The sequence below is a fragment of the Bubalus bubalis genome, chromosome 9 (genome assembly GCF_019923935.1).
Source record: "Bubalus bubalis isolate 160015118507 breed Murrah chromosome 9, NDDB_SH_1, whole genome shotgun sequence".
NCBI classification, from domain to species: Eukaryota; Metazoa; Chordata; class Mammalia; order Artiodactyla; family Bovidae; genus Bubalus; species Bubalus bubalis.
In genome coordinates this window covers 79,438,907-79,457,187 of record NC_059165.1, presented here as the reverse complement: position 1 = coordinate 79,457,187, position 18,281 = coordinate 79,438,907, and the positions used below count along the sequence as shown (strand labels likewise).

General features: G+C 40.7%; 1 protein-coding gene across 2 annotated transcripts; it reads left to right on the top strand.

Annotated features, from left to right (window-relative positions):
- Positions 1–2,647: 2,647 nt before the first annotated feature.
- Positions 2,648–17,894, top strand: LOX (lysyl oxidase). Of its 2 annotated transcripts, XM_025293001.2 has the most exons (7): positions 2,652–3,596; positions 3,948–4,056; positions 5,132–5,269; positions 6,812–6,968; positions 10,292–10,387; positions 10,745–10,860; positions 14,386–17,894. In XM_025293001.2, exons 1-7 carry the CDS (start codon positions 2,963–2,965, stop codon positions 14,390–14,392), a joined length of 1,257 nt encoding a protein of 418 aa, XP_025148786.2. In that variant the 5' UTR covers positions 2,652–2,962; the 3' UTR covers positions 14,393–17,894. The 2 variants fall into 2 exon arrangements, with proteins under 2 accessions (XP_025148787.2, XP_025148786.2); XM_025293002.2 differs by lacking the exon at positions 14,386–17,894 and having other exon boundaries at positions 2,648–3,596; positions 10,745–10,864.
- Positions 17,895–18,281: the final 387 nt, after the last annotated feature.

Here is an 18,281-nt window from a genome sequence, read left to right as displayed (position 1 = left end):
TTGGATATTAACAAAAGTCGGTGGTTTTAAAAGAGGGAAAACACTTTAGAAAGGATTTGGGTTAATCCTTGAATCCTGCATATAACTAAGAGTCAGGAAAAGTAAGTCAGCTGTCCAAAGATACACAGCTTTTTATGTAAACACCAGGATTAGAAGCTAGAGTATTTTATCCAAGATTCAGGAAAAATTTCCTACCCTTCCATTAAGGGCCACTCTGGTCTGCCACACTGACAGTCTGAACTCTACGGCAGAGTTCTTCCCTCAGCACTGTGTGGTCAAACCCCAGTGGTTGTGGGCTTCTCTTTCCTGGGGAATGAGCTCGTCCTGGGTGAATACAGAGCATTCTTCTGATGACAGATAATTACACTCTCTCCCTTCCTGCTTCTCCTATAATTTGGCCTGTCCATCCAAATTATATACACCTGCTTCTTCTTTTTATTCCTTCTCTTAGTGGGTTTAGGGAATTGAGTAGTTTAAGTCCTGCAGTAAGTTCATAAAATGATAGACAGAGATGCCTCTGAACTTCATACAGAGGGATAGCATGGCTGACCTGCCATCCATGGGATTTGCCCTTGAACTTTTATCTTCATCATATAAGACATTTGGCAATACCAGAAAGTTTTCACCTGACACCTGTCTGTGATCAAGGATGGTGTGTGGTCAGGGTCATAGCAAATCTAGCTTGACTGAATAACAGTCAAATCAATCACCTTGGATTCAGCATCACTAGATCTGATTAGCTAAGAGAACCATCCCACCTTCGCCTTAGTGTCAGTCTGGGCTCTTGGGTAGAAAACAATAGGGAGAAGGCAACGGCACCCCACTCCAGTACTCTTGCCTGGAAAATCCCATGGATGGAGGAGCACTTTCACTTTTCACTTTCATGCATTGGAGAAGGAAATGGCAACCCACTCCTGTGTTCTTGCCTGGAGAATCCCAGGGACGGGGGAGCCTGGTGGGCTGCTGTCTATGGGGTCGCACAGAGTCGGACATGACTGAAGCGACTTAGCAGCAGCAGACCACACTCAGCCACAAAGGAATGCAGTGGAAAAATGAAAGGAAAAGCTGAAGAATCAGGTCTTTGAAGATACTGGCCTAAAACAGCTTAAGGGGAATCTGGGTAGCAAGAACTCACAGGAACTTTCTTTACTAGCAGGAAGAGTGGGCTCCAACATTTCTGACCTTTTTGTACTTCTGCTCAAGAGGTGAATTCTACGGAGATGGTTCGATGAGCCAAGCTTGAATCTCATGTCCACCGCTTGACGTGGTGAACTTGAAGTTCTGCACTGATATCATCAAGGCAACTGGGTAGGGGAAGTTTCTAAAACGAAAACACAGTTGTTCCAACCAGAAAATAGTGAGGTGGATGTTGGGAAGTCAAATCAGCAGAGGTTCACGACACAACCAAAATGTGGTGGTTAAACATCAAGAGGCAGAGACCAAGAGTGATAGGTGAATAAAACCTGGGTCCAAGTCTAGTTTAAATCAAGCTGTTAGTTTTAATTTTTCCTTTGAAATGCTTCCAGCAATGCCCAAACCCTGAGTGGCATATGAGTGACTGGTCCACTAAACATCTCTTTCCAGTCAGTTACCTACCTCCTACCCACATCCTCCCACTCATTCTCCTCTGGCCACCCTCATTCCTTTGTCTCCACCCAAATCTGAAGCCCAAGACTGTTTCTTCAGCAACCGCTTTGTTTAGCTTGGAAGATCAATTAAACACCAAAGGATTCTTCACTGACTTATCAACATTTAACAAATGGTTGTTTGTTTGTTTGTTTTTTTTAATTCAAAGTCAAACCTCCTTATTAGACATACAAAAAGAAAAAAGAAAAGCAGATGAAATGCTTATTTGAAATTGCCTTCTGAGTGCTCTCTGAGGCAGAATTTGCTCTAGTCCCTTTGCTGAAACTTCCTGAGAGACACTGTGGAAAGGAAAGATGGTTCTTCACTTCCAAAGTACAAATCAGGCCGGCATTTTGAAAGAGACAGGTTTATTCATCACTTCAGCGTTAGCTGGCTTTGCTCCCTGTAAAATTTTACTTTTGGTTATTAAAATATTCACTGTAGGAAATAAATTTGTAATCCATTTCTCATATTACCTACACACAGAAAAACAAAATTTGATATCTTGGGGTTTATTTGCTGAGGACGCTTCCCATAAAAGCAAGGGGTGTGCATTGGGAATGTGTCTGGTTAACTCCTTATGGATAAATTAGTCACAACCTTTCCTCCGCCCACCCCATCCCCCCTTTCCCGACTCTCGCCCCCAGCACCCTCTCCACCTCCCGACTTCCCGCCTCTCCAGGGCTGGTGACCTAATAGCATTTTTCTTCATGCATATTTTGGCGTCGCCCCACGGCCTGGCTGCCTTTGCCTGTCTGAGTCTTTTGAAATTCCTGCATGTTCGCCCCAGATTAAGCCGAGTGTGTCTCAGGATGTGTGTTCCGTTTTGTTCTTTCCCCTTAACGCTCCCTGTGCAACGTGTCTGAGGGGAGGAGGACAAGACGGGGAGGGGAGGGGAGGGAGGGGCAGAGGCGAGGAGCTGTCCGCCTTGCACGTTTCCAATCACATTACGTGAACAAATAGCAGAGGGGCGGCCGGGCCAGAACGGCTTGTGTAACTTTGCAAATGTGCCAGAAAGTTTAAAAATCTCTCCTCCTTCCTTCACTCCAGACACTGCCCGTTCGCCGGGGCCGCCACGCCGCTCCCCGTCGCCTTCCAGAAGGACTGAGAAAGAGAAGAGAGGAGAGTGCCACGTCTCACCAGCCGCCTTTACTGGAGAGGGTCTGCAGCCCACCCTAGGCATTGCTTGGTAGCGACTGAGATACCCGGGCGTCCAGCCCGCCTCCTCGGTTGAAGAGTTCTCCCTCCCTCACGTGACTTGAGCCCCGTTTTTTTTTTTTTCCCCCCCCTCCGAGCTACGTCTTCCCGGAGTGGGGACAGTCCAGGAAAGGGAGCGATGCGCTTCGCCTGGACCGCACTCCTCGGGTCGCTGCAGCTCTGCGCACTCGTGCGCTGCGCCCCGCCGGCCGCCAGCCACCGGCAGCCCCCTCGCGAACAGGCGGCGGCTCCCGGCGCCTGGCGCCAGAAGATCCAATGGGAGAACAACGGGCAGGTGTTCAGCCTGCTGAGCCTGGGCTCGCAGTACCAGCCGCAACGGCGACGGGACCCCGGCGCCACCGCCCCGGGGGCCGCCAACGCTACCGCCCCGCAGATGCGCACACCAATCCTGCTGCTCCGCAACAACCGCACCGCGGCGGCGCGAGTGCGGACGGCCGGCCCCTCTGCAGCCGCAGCTGGCCGCCCCAGGCCCGCCGCCCGCCACTGGTTCCAAGCTGGCTACTCGACGTCTGGGGCCCACGACGCTGGGACCTCGCGCGCTGATAACCAGACGGCACCGGGAGAGGTCCCGACGCTCAGTAACCTGCGACCGCCCAACCGCGTGGACGTGGACGGCATGGTGGGCGACGACCCGTACAACCCCTATAAGTACACCGACGACAACCCCTATTACAACTATTACGACACGTACGAAAGGCCCAGGCCTGGGAGCAGGTACCGGCCCGGATACGGCACCGGCTACTTCCAGTATGGTAAGCACCCCAAGTCTCCGCTAACCCCCGCGCACCCTCTCCCCAGCTCCGCGTCTCCCCGACGTGGCTGCCTGGGCGCGGCGGGCCTTGGTCCGTGCAGATCCAATCCCTCCCCCTGCGCCTGCCGAGGCAGCCCTGGAATTTGGTGCAGACCGCGCGCGCCTGGCCCCTCCTGCTTCGTTTCCACTTTACTTTGCAGCCCCGGGCGTCCCCATTCTTCTGCTACCCGCAGCCCAACACCGCAGCCCAGTTGACTGAAGGGTGAGGAGTAAGGCACGTGGAGGGACCCGGAACCAGGGTGGGGGCCGCTAAATTGTCTCACTGCTTTGCCCATCGCCTGCTGACGTTTAGGTCTTCCGGACCTGGTGCCCGATCCCTACTACATCCAGGCGTCCACATACGTGCAAAAGATGGCCATGTACAACCTTAGATGCGCTGCGGAGGAAAACTGCTTGGCCAGGTACCAGCTGGGATCTCCTCGGCCTAGCTCCCCCGTCTTGGTTCCAGGGGGCTCCTCAGGTGCTTGGTCCTGACCACTCTTGTTCTGTGCAGACAAGGGTTGGGAAAGTGGAACGTGATCTCTCGGGCATGCTGACCTGGGTGGAGAATTAAAATTTGGAAGATTCTGTGGGTTCTGACTTTCAAACCGTGGCATAAATCAGGGAGATTAAGCAAACCCTTAGTCTGGAGACTGGAGGTCTCCTATTCTTTTTCCAAGATCCTTAAACTTTGGAGCCAACTGTTTCCAATGACGTTCTATTAAACTACTATGCCGTGGAAAAAATACTGTAATGGAAGAGCTTGTTAAAACCCCCTCAAAACATCAGGGGGCCACTTGGCCAGTGTGTCACCCCTCCGATGGATGTCACTGTTTTCTTCTTCTGTTTGAAGTCACAATTAACTTAGTTGTTTTGGCATTACTTTAGCCAGGATAAAATCAGGAGCAAGAGCTTTGCTTTTGCATTAAAAGCATTAGTCCTAAAATAAAATCTTAGCAGTTTGGGGAATGGAATTCCCTGAGTTTGCTGCTGGGAAACCAGTAGAGGGAGTAAAAGATGTTTTGATAAGACACACAATTTTTTTAAATGTAAAATAAGGTCATCGATAGTATTTGAATATATATTCACACAAAATATTTTACAAGACAGAAATGTTTATATATTGTGTCAATTTCTTCCACTTCCTTTATAAATGTCCGGCTAAAAGAAGAGAAGAAATCCAAGCTCATCATTTTCATTCTACTAGAGTCTTGCATCATACACCATTGCATTCCCTATGGTAGTCTAACAGTAATGCCATTGTTTTAAAGTTACTAAATTATTTATCTTATCTGGGTATACTCTATCAGGGTTATTTCCCCAATTTACAGCTTCAACTGGGTGAGAAAAAAATGTATGCAAAATGCTCTAGTCTTTTGGAACTGATAACCTCATTGGGAGAAGAGGGCAGTGAACTCTTGGAAGGTTTTGCTTGTAGTTTTGTCTTTAGTTTCCTATTCTGTGAAAATCATAATGTTTCTCTCTGTAAAATCACAGCTCAGCATACAGGGCAGATGTCAGAGATTATGATCACAGGGTGCTGCTAAGATTTCCCCAGAGAGTGAAGAACCAAGGGACATCTGATTTCCTACCAAGTCGACCAAGATATTCCTGGGAATGGCACAGCTGTCACCAGTAAGTGCATGGGATGCCTGGGTACTTTCGAGTTGCTTTTTCACTTTACAGGTGATTCTTTTTATGTTTTTTAAGAGTTAACTTTTTGTTTTGAACTTTTTATTTTGTAGTAGGGTATAGCCGATTAACAGTGTTGTGATAGTTTCAGGTAAACAGCGAAGGGATTCAGCCATATATACATGATTCTATTCTCCCCCCCAAACCCCTCCTATCCAGGCTGCCACATACTATCGAGCAGGGTTCCATGTGCTATACAACAGGTCCTTGCTGGTCATCCATTTTAAATATAGCAGTGTGTACATGACCATCCCAAACTCCCTAACTATCCCTTCCTCCCCTGGCAACCGTAGTTCATTTTCTAAATTACAGGTGATTCTTGACATGACAAATTCTTACACAAAGGAAGAAAATTGCTGTTATTTACATTTAGAATTTCTCTATATAATTTGACATAATCAAGGAAATCTATCTTTAGGATAATACATCAGTTACTATATATTGTTATCTTTTAAACTGGAAACTCTTTTAAGCCCAGCTTATTAAAACTGTTGATAAGATTACATCAGTTAACTTCACTAGAATTTTATCCCAGTATACTACAGGTAGGGCTTTCCTGGTGGTCAGTGGTAAAGAATCTACCTGCAATGCAGGAGACTTGGGCTCAATCCCTGGGTTGTTAAGATCCCCTGGAGAAGGAAATGGCAACGCACTCCAGTATTCTTGCTTGCAAAGTCCCATGGACAGAGGAGCCTGGCGGGTTGCAGTCCATGGGGTCGCAAAGAGTTGGACATGTCTTTGCAACTACACCACCACCACCAATTCTACAGTATGACTTGGTAACTTGCTTAGGTGTTCATTGCCAGGAAATCCTGTTTTATGTTCTTAAAATTTCTACAGTTTGAGCCATTACTTTTTGTTCTTTTCTTATGTGAGAAAATGAAGTTCAGCACCTTCACTTTAATGAAATGAAAAAAAAAAAAATGTGAGCAGCTACTTTGCTGATAAAGTAGATTTATAAATAAAAGTTTATACTAGTTAGATAAGAATGGTGGATAAAACATGCTTTTATTTCTCCTTTGCATTTTAGTATGGATTAAAATGCGTGAGAATACAATTTTTAAAAATTTCACAGAAACCTCCCAAGAGAAAAGGGCTCTTCTCTTTTGGAATGAAATATCAGTAGTAGCAGCCAAAGGAGATATACTAGAGAACATATGACAAGTTTCACTTAAACAAAGATAATTTACTGTCTATCTCTATTTAATCTTCAAAGATAAACCAGGGTGAAATAAAAAAGCAGAATACTCAAAATAAGTCTTTTTCCCCACATACCAAAGCTAAAACCTTACCATTTTGATAGATTTTTATCCTGGAAAAAAAAAAAATCTAGCATGAGTCTAGCTTTAAGCAGCTCAACTTGATCCCAATTTTGATGCGAAAACTAACGTGGGAAGCAGTGTATGTGTGTGGGGGTCATCTAGAATCCTCACTGCTGTCTCTGTATGTTACTGACTGCTGTCTCTGTGTCGTGTGGGACATTAGGCATTACCACAGCATGGATGAATTCAGCCACTATGACCTGCTTGATGCCGGCACCCAGAGGAGAGTGGCTGAGGGCCACAAAGCGAGTTTCTGTCTTGAGGACACATCGTGTGACTACGGCTACCACAGGCGATTTGCATGTACTGCACACACACAGGTAGGATGGCAACCTGGAGTCAGGAACCCACACGCTTCAGAGAGAAAACAGCCATCTATTTTCTTTCCTCCTGCCCATCTTTGTGAAAAACTAGTTTACTCAGGGGGTCATCTAGTCCAAATGGTAAACTATTGGGAAAAGGAAAGTGATGGCTTGATGATCCAAATTACTTTTAAAAGGTATTCCATGATCACAGAAGGTCAAGGTGTATACTTGCTATGTTCCACAATGAAGAGCAGTAGTCTATTATCTGAAAAGATCGGAAGGGTTTCCCATTTTTGCACTCAACTCAGCTGGTAAGTAACTGTAGAAGAGAGATGTTTTGTCACCTGCAAAACTCTCTCTCCATCTGAGCGAAAAATAGAATGGTGGTTGGGGTTAGCAAAAGGACAGAAATAAGTTTCTTAAAGAGCACTTAAAAAAATGTCTCTCTTAATCATGCAGAGAAGAGCAGAAGGACAGTTTCTTTATCCATGCATATATATTTAAACCTACGGTATAATTGATGTCAGATGTTCTTTGGATGGATTTTTAAAAATAGTGCTGTCCTAAGCAGTTTGTATGTCTTATAATGGGAAAATGTGTGTCAGTTAAAAGCTGCGCCAGTATTTCCATAAGAAACCCTAATTTGTAAAAGGACATTATAATTTTACTCCAGCAGAAATCTTGGCAGGGAGTAGTGAATATACGTAACTCAGGGCACAAAGATCAGCAGCAGGCATCTTGGGAAGTAAATTCCAGGGCTGTGGCAGGAAGCTTTCTGGTGACCTAAATATTATCACTGCTTCTTTCTCTGGGCTTAAAACATCATAGCAGTTGGAAGGTGAAAGTTTCAGTTCCTCTCACCCTGGGGCAGCACTTACTCTAAGAACAAGAAGATGTAACCTCACATTACACGTATGTTTGTGTAGAGATTCCCTTTTCACACAGTGATCCCCAAGTCCCACAGCACCTGCCAGCGCAGGGTACCTTGAGTTTACTCTCTTAACTTAGAAGAAGAGGCACTCTGAACAGCTCAGTGCTGAAATATTTGAATCTAAGACTATAGGCAGCATGTGAATCCCCCAACTCCTTGGCTGGTGACCCTACTTCATTTTATGTGGTAGCTTTCTGATTAATTACCCTCCATTTTATATCCTATTTAACCACTATTCACTACATCTTGCACTGCAAATGACTAACGTATTTGTGTTTTTCACTACACTGGTTGTTTCTTGAACATGGGCTTCCTTTAAAGGGAAAAAAAATTTTCACAAAGCCCCAGTGTTGACTTAGTTATGTTATGACTCTTTTAAATGTATCCAAATATAAAACTAGATATAACTTCTTTATATTTATACTCTCATATAAATTCTTGGGCTTCCCTTCCCTCAGCTGGTAAAGAATCCGCCTGCAATGTGGGAGACCCGGGTTCGATCCCTGAGCTGAGAAGATCCCGCGGAGAAGGGAAAGGCTACCCACTTCAGTATTCTGGCCTGGAGAATTCCATGGACTGTATAATCCATGGGGCTGCAAAGAATTTGCATATTAAATATATATGAAGCTAGAAATTACATTAACTTCATTCATGTAATAGTTACATTTGGCTAAAACCAAATAGTTAATTTATATAGTCTTGGCTGTGGTTCTACATTTTTTAAGTTTTTCAAGTTTGAATACAGGAAATGCCTGTTTGCTTACTGCCCTGAAAAACCCTTTTTTTTTGTTTGCCAGTTCAAATAATCAAAACTTATACTTAAATTCTGCCATCTGAGTAAGGTAGAGTGCCAATGTCAGCATTCTTTAAAGTGCTCTTGTTCACTTGAAGGTAAGATAAGCATTATTTAAGCCAGTCTTGACTAGGTATCTAATTTGGTGAATCCCTTACAGTGCCATGAAGGTGGTACTAGTAGTAAAGTAGCAGCGATAATAGCTAACACTGAGTATATACTCTGTGCCAGATTAAGAATCATGTGCTGGAAATCAGAAGCTGAAAATTCTTCACAATATATTGACTACGCAGCATAAGGTTAATGAATGATTGCAGGTTGGTATGGACCAGCCTGGGAAAACAGTTCTCACTGCAGTGGCACAGGCCGTCTCTGAGCTTGGCCTGTCTGCACTCTTGTGTACTGTATGAGAACACAGCGCTCCCCGCAAACCAGCCCTGGCACAGCATGCTCCAGATGCTTCTGCCCTCTCTCAGGTGGCCAAGGTGATCTTAAGCACCAAACAATATCGAATTTAAAGGGCTGCAGCCTATTCTTTTAAATTTACTTTGTTTAGTATTAGAATGAAAATACAACAGTGAAAACTTCTGATAAAGAACCAGTGGAATCAAGAATATACCTATGGATTCCACTGTGAGCAAATTTCTCCAGACTAACTTGCTGGAGGGCAAGAACCATGTTTTAGTGGTGTTTTTCTCCTCTCAGCCGCTAGAAGGCACTCATTTACTACTGAAGTGAGTATCTGAGCAAGTAGAGTTGACGTGGCATTCATCCCTTGAACACAACAACAAAATATTCAGTGATGATGTGAGAAAGATTACAGCGTGGTGGTTACAAACAGGGACCCTGGACCCCAAATGCCTGAACTCAAAACCAGCTCAGCCACTTACCAGCTATTTATTCTTTGATGAGCTATTTGACCTTATACAGCCTTAGTTTCTTCATTCATAAAATGTGTTAATACTACTTTCTCCCTTGTGTAGTTCTGTGTATATATATATATATATATATATATATAACATGCTTAAAATTGCTCCTGGCACATAATACATACTTCATAAGTGTTAACTATTCAAAAATGCAGTAAGACTCCATCCTTAGGAGCTTACAATCTCTAGTAGATTCATTCTTATATAGGACGGTTTTAATATAGAGAATAGAAGGATAAATAGCATAAAATGTATACACAAATTGTGTATCATGGGCTTTCAGAGTATAGGAAGGTAATTTCCAAGAACAGAAATTGGAGAGAGTTCCACTGATGACAAGACATTTGAGCTAAATTATTATGTGGCCTTTATTCCTGAACTGGTAATATTCAAGGATTTTGGTGGAGGCCTATTTTGTCACTTAAGATTGTATTTATCACTAGTGATTTATTACACTTTTAAGCGAGATGTACTACTACTTATATTAGTCCTGTATTTTTTTTAGCTGGAGGTGCTATAAGGCTGAGTAATATATACTTCTCAAAGGAGATGCAATATAAGTATAGTTTTATGTCAAACTCTTGTAAGTACTAAATTAAAATTTAATTTGCAAATAATAAGCATATTCTTTAGCACACTCTAACCATATACCATCCTTTTAATTTTTGAATTTTATTTATTTCAGGGCTTGAGTCCTGGCTGCTATGATACCTATAATGCAGACATAGACTGCCAATGGATTGATATCACTGATGTCAAACCTGGAAACTATATTCTCAAGGTAGAGAACTTTGAACATATACCCATAATGTATTTCAATTGCGACTCAGTGGGCTTATTCTCTGGAGTCAAATGTTAAATATTCATGGTCCTGCAAACAAGTATACATCTTCTAGAACTACTTCTAAACCAACCTAGATATATTTTAAAAATTATTTGAAAGAACTTTATGGAAAAAGATCCAGCCTTCTTCAAAAACATGAGTTGAAACACATGCCTAACTTACACCCTCTTCCTTGCCTGATTTAGTTGAATTATGCTGCCTCTATTTTAGCCTCCATCCTGGAAAGAGGAAAAAAATTAACCAGTAAACACTGCTGATGAAATCTGAAACACAGATGATGTTTGTTTTGCCTAGGTCAGTGTGAATCCCAGCTATTTGGTGCCTGAGTCGGATTATTCCAACAATGTCGTCCGCTGTGAAATTCGCTACACAGGACATCACGCATATGCCTCGGGCTGCACAATTTCACCGTGAGTCCCATTTGCCTAGCTAAGTAATTTTCTTGACGATGAGTTTCAATTCATTGATAGGCATTCTACACATACATCTGTTTTCACTACTACTGCAGCTTCCTTGTAAAATAGGTCAAAGGTAGAAAATGATAGTGAGTCTGCACTATCATATAATTGGAGCTGATCCTTTTTTGATAATGCTAGAAAACAGAGTCACAGATTTGATCCCTGGAAGATCCCCTGGAGAAGGAAATGGCAACCCATTCCAGTATTCTTGAGTGGGAGATCCAATGGACAGAGGAGCCTGGTGAGCTATACAGTCCATGGGATTACAAAAGAGATGGATACAACTTAGGGACTAAACAAAAACAAGAGAATGGAGTAGCAGATATGCTCAGGTTTTTAATCACCCTGAAACTTAGCTTTTAAGACAAGACACAGAACACATGTATTTACCCACAAAGCCTGTGTGGCAGCTGAATCTGTAAAATATGCAGTGTGGGTGACCTTGTGGGATCCCAAAGAGTTGGGTTTCTGGCCTCTTCCTCATAGTCCATGAAGGAGCCCTGAAAAAATTCCTAGAATTCTTCAAAATACATTTTGAAAGTCACTGCCTTAAGGTACACAACTGAAGAGGTCAGACCACCTGTTCTGTAGAAATCAAGACTCCACATATTTGAGTTCTACAGACACAATAATAGGGAAATACCTTGCAAAAGAAGGACTGTGTGGAGATGCTTTCATAATTTTTCTAGTCCTAAAGCCCTTCTTTGGATGAAATTTTAGAAGGAATCCCAGCAGGTATTATAGACATGGTGCTTTGATGAGAGTAATGAAAGAAAGTTGGGCAGTTTTGCCTTCTTGTGTCTCTGTCCCACCCTGACCTGTGGCACTGCCTGCCCCAGTGATGTTGGGTTATAGATTCTAACTCATATGCCACCTGGGAGGCATACCTTCCCAACAAGAAGAATACCATTAGAGTGATACTGAACACAAGCCAGGTTTGCTGTGATGTGAGAGAGGCACGAGTTAGTAGAAAGGTATCTAACAGAACCACACTGGAAATTCAATAGAAAATTTTCCCTGTTACACAAACCAGGGCAATGATTACTGCACATGGACCTGTAGATTGCGGGCTTTCCGAACTCCACATGAACCTGTCTGGTTGTGCGTATTTTGTCAACTGCTTGGGGGCTAATAGCCAGGGGAAAGGTGGAGCTTAAAGCAGCCCATGCTGTGCACTGTGGACTGGGCTACATTCACCTTGGAGAGGAGCCTTTTCCTTATTTCCATGAAGGAGCAAAGCCTGTGTTTTTTAAGTGCCATCATAGCATTAGAGACATGTGTAGTCTATGACAAGCCAAGGTGTGGGACTGAAAGATTATCAAATAAATTCTTCTGAACATGCCTGAAATACAGAAATCCTGGCTGGGTTTATGGCCCACACTGTGTGGAACTGATCACAGTATAACTGAAAATCCCCAGAAAAGGAATATAACTTAATTTAAAATGATTAATTTCTCTTAATGTTTTTAATTCCATAATTTATTCACTCATTATTTATTCACTGGCACTTTAATTTTTGATATAATGCTTAAATCCCATGGAGGGGGGGGTGCTAAAATAAAATGCATTAGAAACAGGAGGACCTCTGCGATGATAAGCTAAGTGACTCTCAGGTACAACTGCTGACCTCCTATGAGGAAAAAGTCTGAGAGGTGATTCTATTGTTGTATAGACAGTGACTTGCTTGTTTATCATCAGTAGAATCCATTGGGTTGGATATTGACAGACATTTAGAGCAAATAAAAACTGTTCCTCTGTTCCAGCAGAGAGTTTCTTTCTCTTTTTTTCATTTTAGCCAGTTGTCATTGACTGTAAATTGTACGAGTGGTTGATGAAAAACTTTAATGACCAATACGGATAAGATGAAAATATACAAAAGTTAAAGGATGCATAGGTAGTGATTTGTAATTAAATAACAATCTCATACATATCTATGAATGGAAAATAATGGGAAAAGTACAAAAACCTTGACTTAAACCCCCACCTTCAGGAGAATGATGCTTGCCTCTTATATTGACTCTCAGTTCCACCTCCCTTGATAGGGATCAGAGTTCAGAGGAAGGAGAAATTTTCTCTGGCTATAGCTTTAGGACAGCACTTGAATTGGGCCTTGAGGGCTGAGGAGGACTGCACTGGAGAGAGTTAAGGAGGGCCATGCTAGGAGGAGTCAACATCACCCGCAACTACATGGCAAGAAGAAATTGCAGGGCATGTTTGGAAAAGCAAGTTAGCCTGGCTAAGGCATAAATTTCATGGGCAAAAAGAATGGAAAAGTTGGGACGAGATCAAAGTGAGCACTGAAGAGCAAGCTGAAAAGTCTCAGCTTCATCCTGGTGACCATGGGGAGTCTCTGAGGTTTCCTGAGCAAGGTGTGTATCTTGCCAAAGCCACGTGGTCGCTCAGTGACTCTGTAAGCAGCAGTGTGTGTGTGATTCCCTTGGAAATGTTATTGTAATTAAAAAAAAAACAAAACTCTTAAAGACATATAATCTCTTAGTTCACTGGTTGTTTTTCATGCTAATCAAATATCTGAGCGCGTTCTGTGTGTGTGTTCGTCGCTTCAGTCATGTCCGACTCTTTGTGACCCTATGGACTATAGCCCGCCAGGCTCCTCTGTCCATGGGATTTCCCAGGCAAAAATACTGGAGGAGGTTGCCATTTCCTTCTCCAGGGGATCATCATGACCTAGAAATCGAACCTGGGTCTCCTGCATTGCAGGAAGATTCATCACCATCTGAGCCACTAGGTATCGGTGTGTAAAAACACCCAGTAAGAAAGTGTGTGCCTTGGGTGTATCCCCTCTCTCTCATTTTCCTTTCTGTAAACCCAATGAATGACCCAGGTGACTCTGTGGCCCAGCTCAGTTCTAAGATACCATCATTAAGTTATTTTTTCACAGAAACTACTTGGGAATAAATTCACAAATTATTTGGAAATTGATGGTTTATAATCTGGACTAAGTGATTCTTATTTCATGTACACAGGGATCTGTGATCACAGTATAAATACAGTATTTGATTTACTGGCTTTGACCCAGTCTTGGCCTATTAGTGTAACATTCTACATCCAGAACCTTGCTGGGAAACAACCAATGCGGGACAGTATGGAGGTCATGAACCTGCTTCTTGGTGGGCCTGCCACACTAGCCGCATAGAGTGAACTCACTTGGCCAGGGCTGGTGGTCCTGTAAGCCCTGCTTTATTCTTACATGTTTCAGAGGGTATTTCTTTTAACTCTACATATCAGGTTTGTAGGTATCAGGCATAAACTTTCTCCTATTGACATAGTTACCATCTTCAAATCATGTATTAAATAATGTATTAATGGATAATTTCAGAAGGTGACTGTTGCATAGGTGGAGGGAAATTGTCATATATATATATATTTTTTTTTTAAGGTGACTTTAAACTTGTCTACTATACTCATTCAGAGTATTATCAGGTTAATAACTTGTTTTATTTTGTTTTCTTAATCTAGGTATTAGAAAGCAAGCCAAAACTCCCAAAGGATATATCAGTGCCTGGTGTTCTGAAGTGGAAAAAAATAGATTAACTTCAGTAGGATTTATGTATTTTGAAAGAGAGAACAGAAAACAACAAAAGAATTTTTGTTTGGACTGTTTTATAACAAAGCACATAACTGGATTTTGAACATTTCAATCGGCATTATTTGGGAAATTTTTAATATTATTATTCACATTACTTTGTGAATTAACACAGTGTTTCAATTCTGTAATTGCACACTTGGCTCTTTCTGAGAAATCCAAATTTCTTATGCTTCTTCTGAAATTATAGTGCAAAAGGAAAAAAAAAATTCGATGAATGAGTCAAAATTATTTTAAACTGAGAATTTTCTAAAGTTCTAAAACTTTAGTGAACCTTAATAACTGGCTTATATATGTCCTAGCATGGATCACTTTAGAAATGAAGCTCCTACTGTTTAAATAGATATGGACACATTTGGTACTGAGGGAGGAATAAACAGGTTACCATTGGTGTCAAGAAATGTTACTATATAGCAGAGAAATGGCAATGTATGTATTCAGATAGTTACATCCCTATATAAAATTTGTTTACATTTTAAAAATTAGTAGATAAACTCCTTTCTTTCTGTCAAGTGTACAAGTTCATTCTGACTTAAGTCAGCTTTTGTTGTGGAACAAATTAAGTAATTGAGCTGCCCAACTTGTGTCTGACATTTGTTGATGCGCCCCTCTATTCTTTAATTTTACTATGGGCAGAGACCTTTTCAGTGACATTCTTAAAATTACTGTTCTGGGGATCTGCTAGACATAGGACAACTGTATCAATGGGAAGTCCTTCTGATGATAGATGTGATACATTCAAAGATAGTATGCACTTTAGTATCTTTAACTATTAGCCAAAAAAATTCCCTTGTTGACATAAAAATCATACAAAAAAGTCCCCCAGACCACAACTGTCTCTAAAATACTTAGGAATATTAGTGAGAAACTTAGGATTTTCAGCTTTTCTACACTTTTTTAAATGATCAGCTTTAAAAAGAGTAAGACTAACATTTTTTAAATTATCCAGAATAGATGACATAATGTATATGAATACACAAACATTATTCTAGGTCATCTAGGAATCAGTCATATGTGTTTTTTGTGTGTGTATCTGAAATATAATACAAACTAGCAAAGCACATAGTATTACATACTTGAGACGTTGGTGAATAAGGGGGACCAAAAGGGAACAGCTTTCTGCAAAACCAAGGAGTGTGCTGCATAATGAGACAGATGTGATTTTATTTTAAACTGTGAAACCATGTGCCACATCAGAATTTGGAGAATTTCTTTTTTTCCTAGATTCAAAAGATGTAGAAAGAGATCAAATTACACTTTTTAAGTTAGTGATGCTGAAGCAGAAGTCTTAACCAGTATTCAAATCCCAAGCAAGGTATTTCCAGTGCCAAGACACATTAGGTAGAATTTTAAAATGAGTGGCATCCCTATATTGTGTCATACAGTTGTAAAGTTAGCACCAACTACCAACCATACTTCACTCACCGAGTGCTCTGCACTGTAAGAAGGGCTAGAGGTGGGCAGTCGTCAGGGGAGATAGAGCGGGCTGCAGGAGCCTCATCTGCCAGGCACACACTTACCATGAGACAATACAGACAGCTTGATAGAGACCCAGAATTTCCATTGAGCTAGTATCTGAGCTATGGAATAGCTTCTTTGATGTACCTCTTTGCCTTCGATTGCTTTTAGTTTTAAGATTGTAGAATGATCCTTTAAAATTGTAATCTTTTCTAATAGAGATATTTTAATATACTTGCTTTTTTAAAAAACAAAAACTACTGTCAGTATAATACTGAGCCAGACTGGCATCTACAGATTTACGACCTATCATTTCATCAAGATTCTTACCCCCATACTAAAAGCTAGCTAATATCATGGCCTTTGGATACGTGTGAGATGTGTTTACTATCATTCCATTGGCCTTCCATCTGCCTGTAAATCCATCATTTTAGGGCCTAAAATATGCTAGGGACTAACATGCTAGGCATTAGGATATGAAAAAGGCTGTCCCTAACCTCATTAAGTATTCAAAATGCCATTATTACTCATTAGGTTCAACTTATCTCATTTTTAACATCATAAGTACATGTCTAGAAAATTTCTATTTCAAGCACTATTGTTTTTCATGACCATATTTTATTAAAAAATAAGTTTAAAATGAATACATATATGCATGTATGTGTTACTAATAATTAAAACTATCTTTCTAATCCCCGAAATCTCTGCCTTTTAAATATAACACATACTATTTCATTGATTTGGGGAAAAAAATTCAATTAAAAGGTTAAATATTCTCACTTATTCCTTATATAAATATTCCTCCCCCCCTTAATCACTCCTAAACACTCTCAAATAACTCACAAATATTGATTTAACACTCAGTATTTTTGAACCTCAAAGAATCTCTTCTCTGAATAACCACCAAAACTCACAGATAATGATTAGTTGGTAAAATGTATCCATTAATAAAAAATATAATCCAGCCTTACCAAACTCTAAATAAAAAAATCTTTAAATAGGAAGTAGAAATGAAACAAAGAATTTTGAGTACTGAAAAGAGACTGGTTTTTAAACACAGACTGTGAAAAAATAGGAAGATAACTTAGTGAGTCTTCCACATGCCATATTAGTGGCCTCATAATTATTCAGATCACAGTTTGTATTAAAGATGTCTTGCCTTCTAAGGCTAGGATTCAGTCTCACATAGCTTTCCTATTTCCAGGAAATCTTTATATTTTTACATAATGACATTCACAATTGCTAATTATTCACTAGACATTATTTTTAATAATGAAGAACAAATGTTTTTTCTCCTTGACCTCATAGGAGATCATCACACTCACAATATTCTCAATATTCAGACTGTAGAGGAAATGCAGTTCACTAAAATCATGGTACTAAGAATTTCTCTTTACCAAATTATGTTAAAATACTGAACTTCTGATCAGAAGACATTTTGTTTTAAAAATAACTTGTTTTGATACTAACAGTATAACTAATAAGTAAAACTACCCTTTTCTATATATCACAATCAATAGCCACATTTCATTCCCAGCTACCAAAAGTCCTGGGCCACTTTTGAATGCTTAAAGCATGTCATTTATCCTTCTAATCAAAATGGTGCTGAATTATTTCAACTTGAATGTAAAATGTGTTGTCTTAGCTCACAGGATATAAACATTTAATATATAACTGCTTGCTATGAACTACGTAACATGTGATTTGGTATTGTAATGTTTTTAATGACGTTTTAGTTTCTTCCAAATTTTTCAGGAATACTAGTTGTAAAACATTTTTAACTTTTTTTTTGAAGAGCTCTTATTTTAAATGCCCAGACACTGGCTTTATAATCTTCTTTACACTCGCACATTCTTTTATTATATGCCTATACTATGATTGCAAGATTATGTAAAAATGCCTTGAATAAATGATTTCAAGTGTCTAGAGTGGTCATTTGTTGTTACATATAAATAAATGATATGAATTTCACTTAGATTAAGATCTTAAAGCCATGTGTATGGTTGGTGATTTTGCTTAATTGCCTTTTATATTAACAAACTGTTTATCAAGCTCACATGACTTGAAACTTGTCTATGATGGATAAAAATCTAGCTGATATTTTAAAAAGAAACTATCATACCAGAACAGATTCTAACTTTTGTCATCATTACCAACCACTTCCAAGGATGCGGAACAGGCACAGAAAGAATAACTGCCCTCTGTTTTGATTCGCATTTCTTAGAAATACTCATGAGCATATGTGCACCCAGGGGACATATCTGGCTCAAGATACAAATTATTTATATGAAGAGAAACATTGCTATCACAG

Bases quoted from the DNA above. Each gene is read 5' to 3' on its own strand.
- LOX (XM_025293001.2), top strand. From the start codon at position 2,963: ATGCGCTTCGCCTGGACCGCACTCCTCGGGTCGCTGCAGCTCTGCGCA. The intron at 4,057-5,131 runs GTACCAGCTGGG...GTAAAATCACAG, and splicing joins GAGGAAAACTGCTTGGCCAG to CTCAGCATACAGGGCAGATG. The intron at 10,388-10,744 runs GTAGAGAACTTT...TGTTTTGCCTAG, and splicing joins CTGGAAACTATATTCTCAAG to GTCAGTGTGAATCCCAGCTA.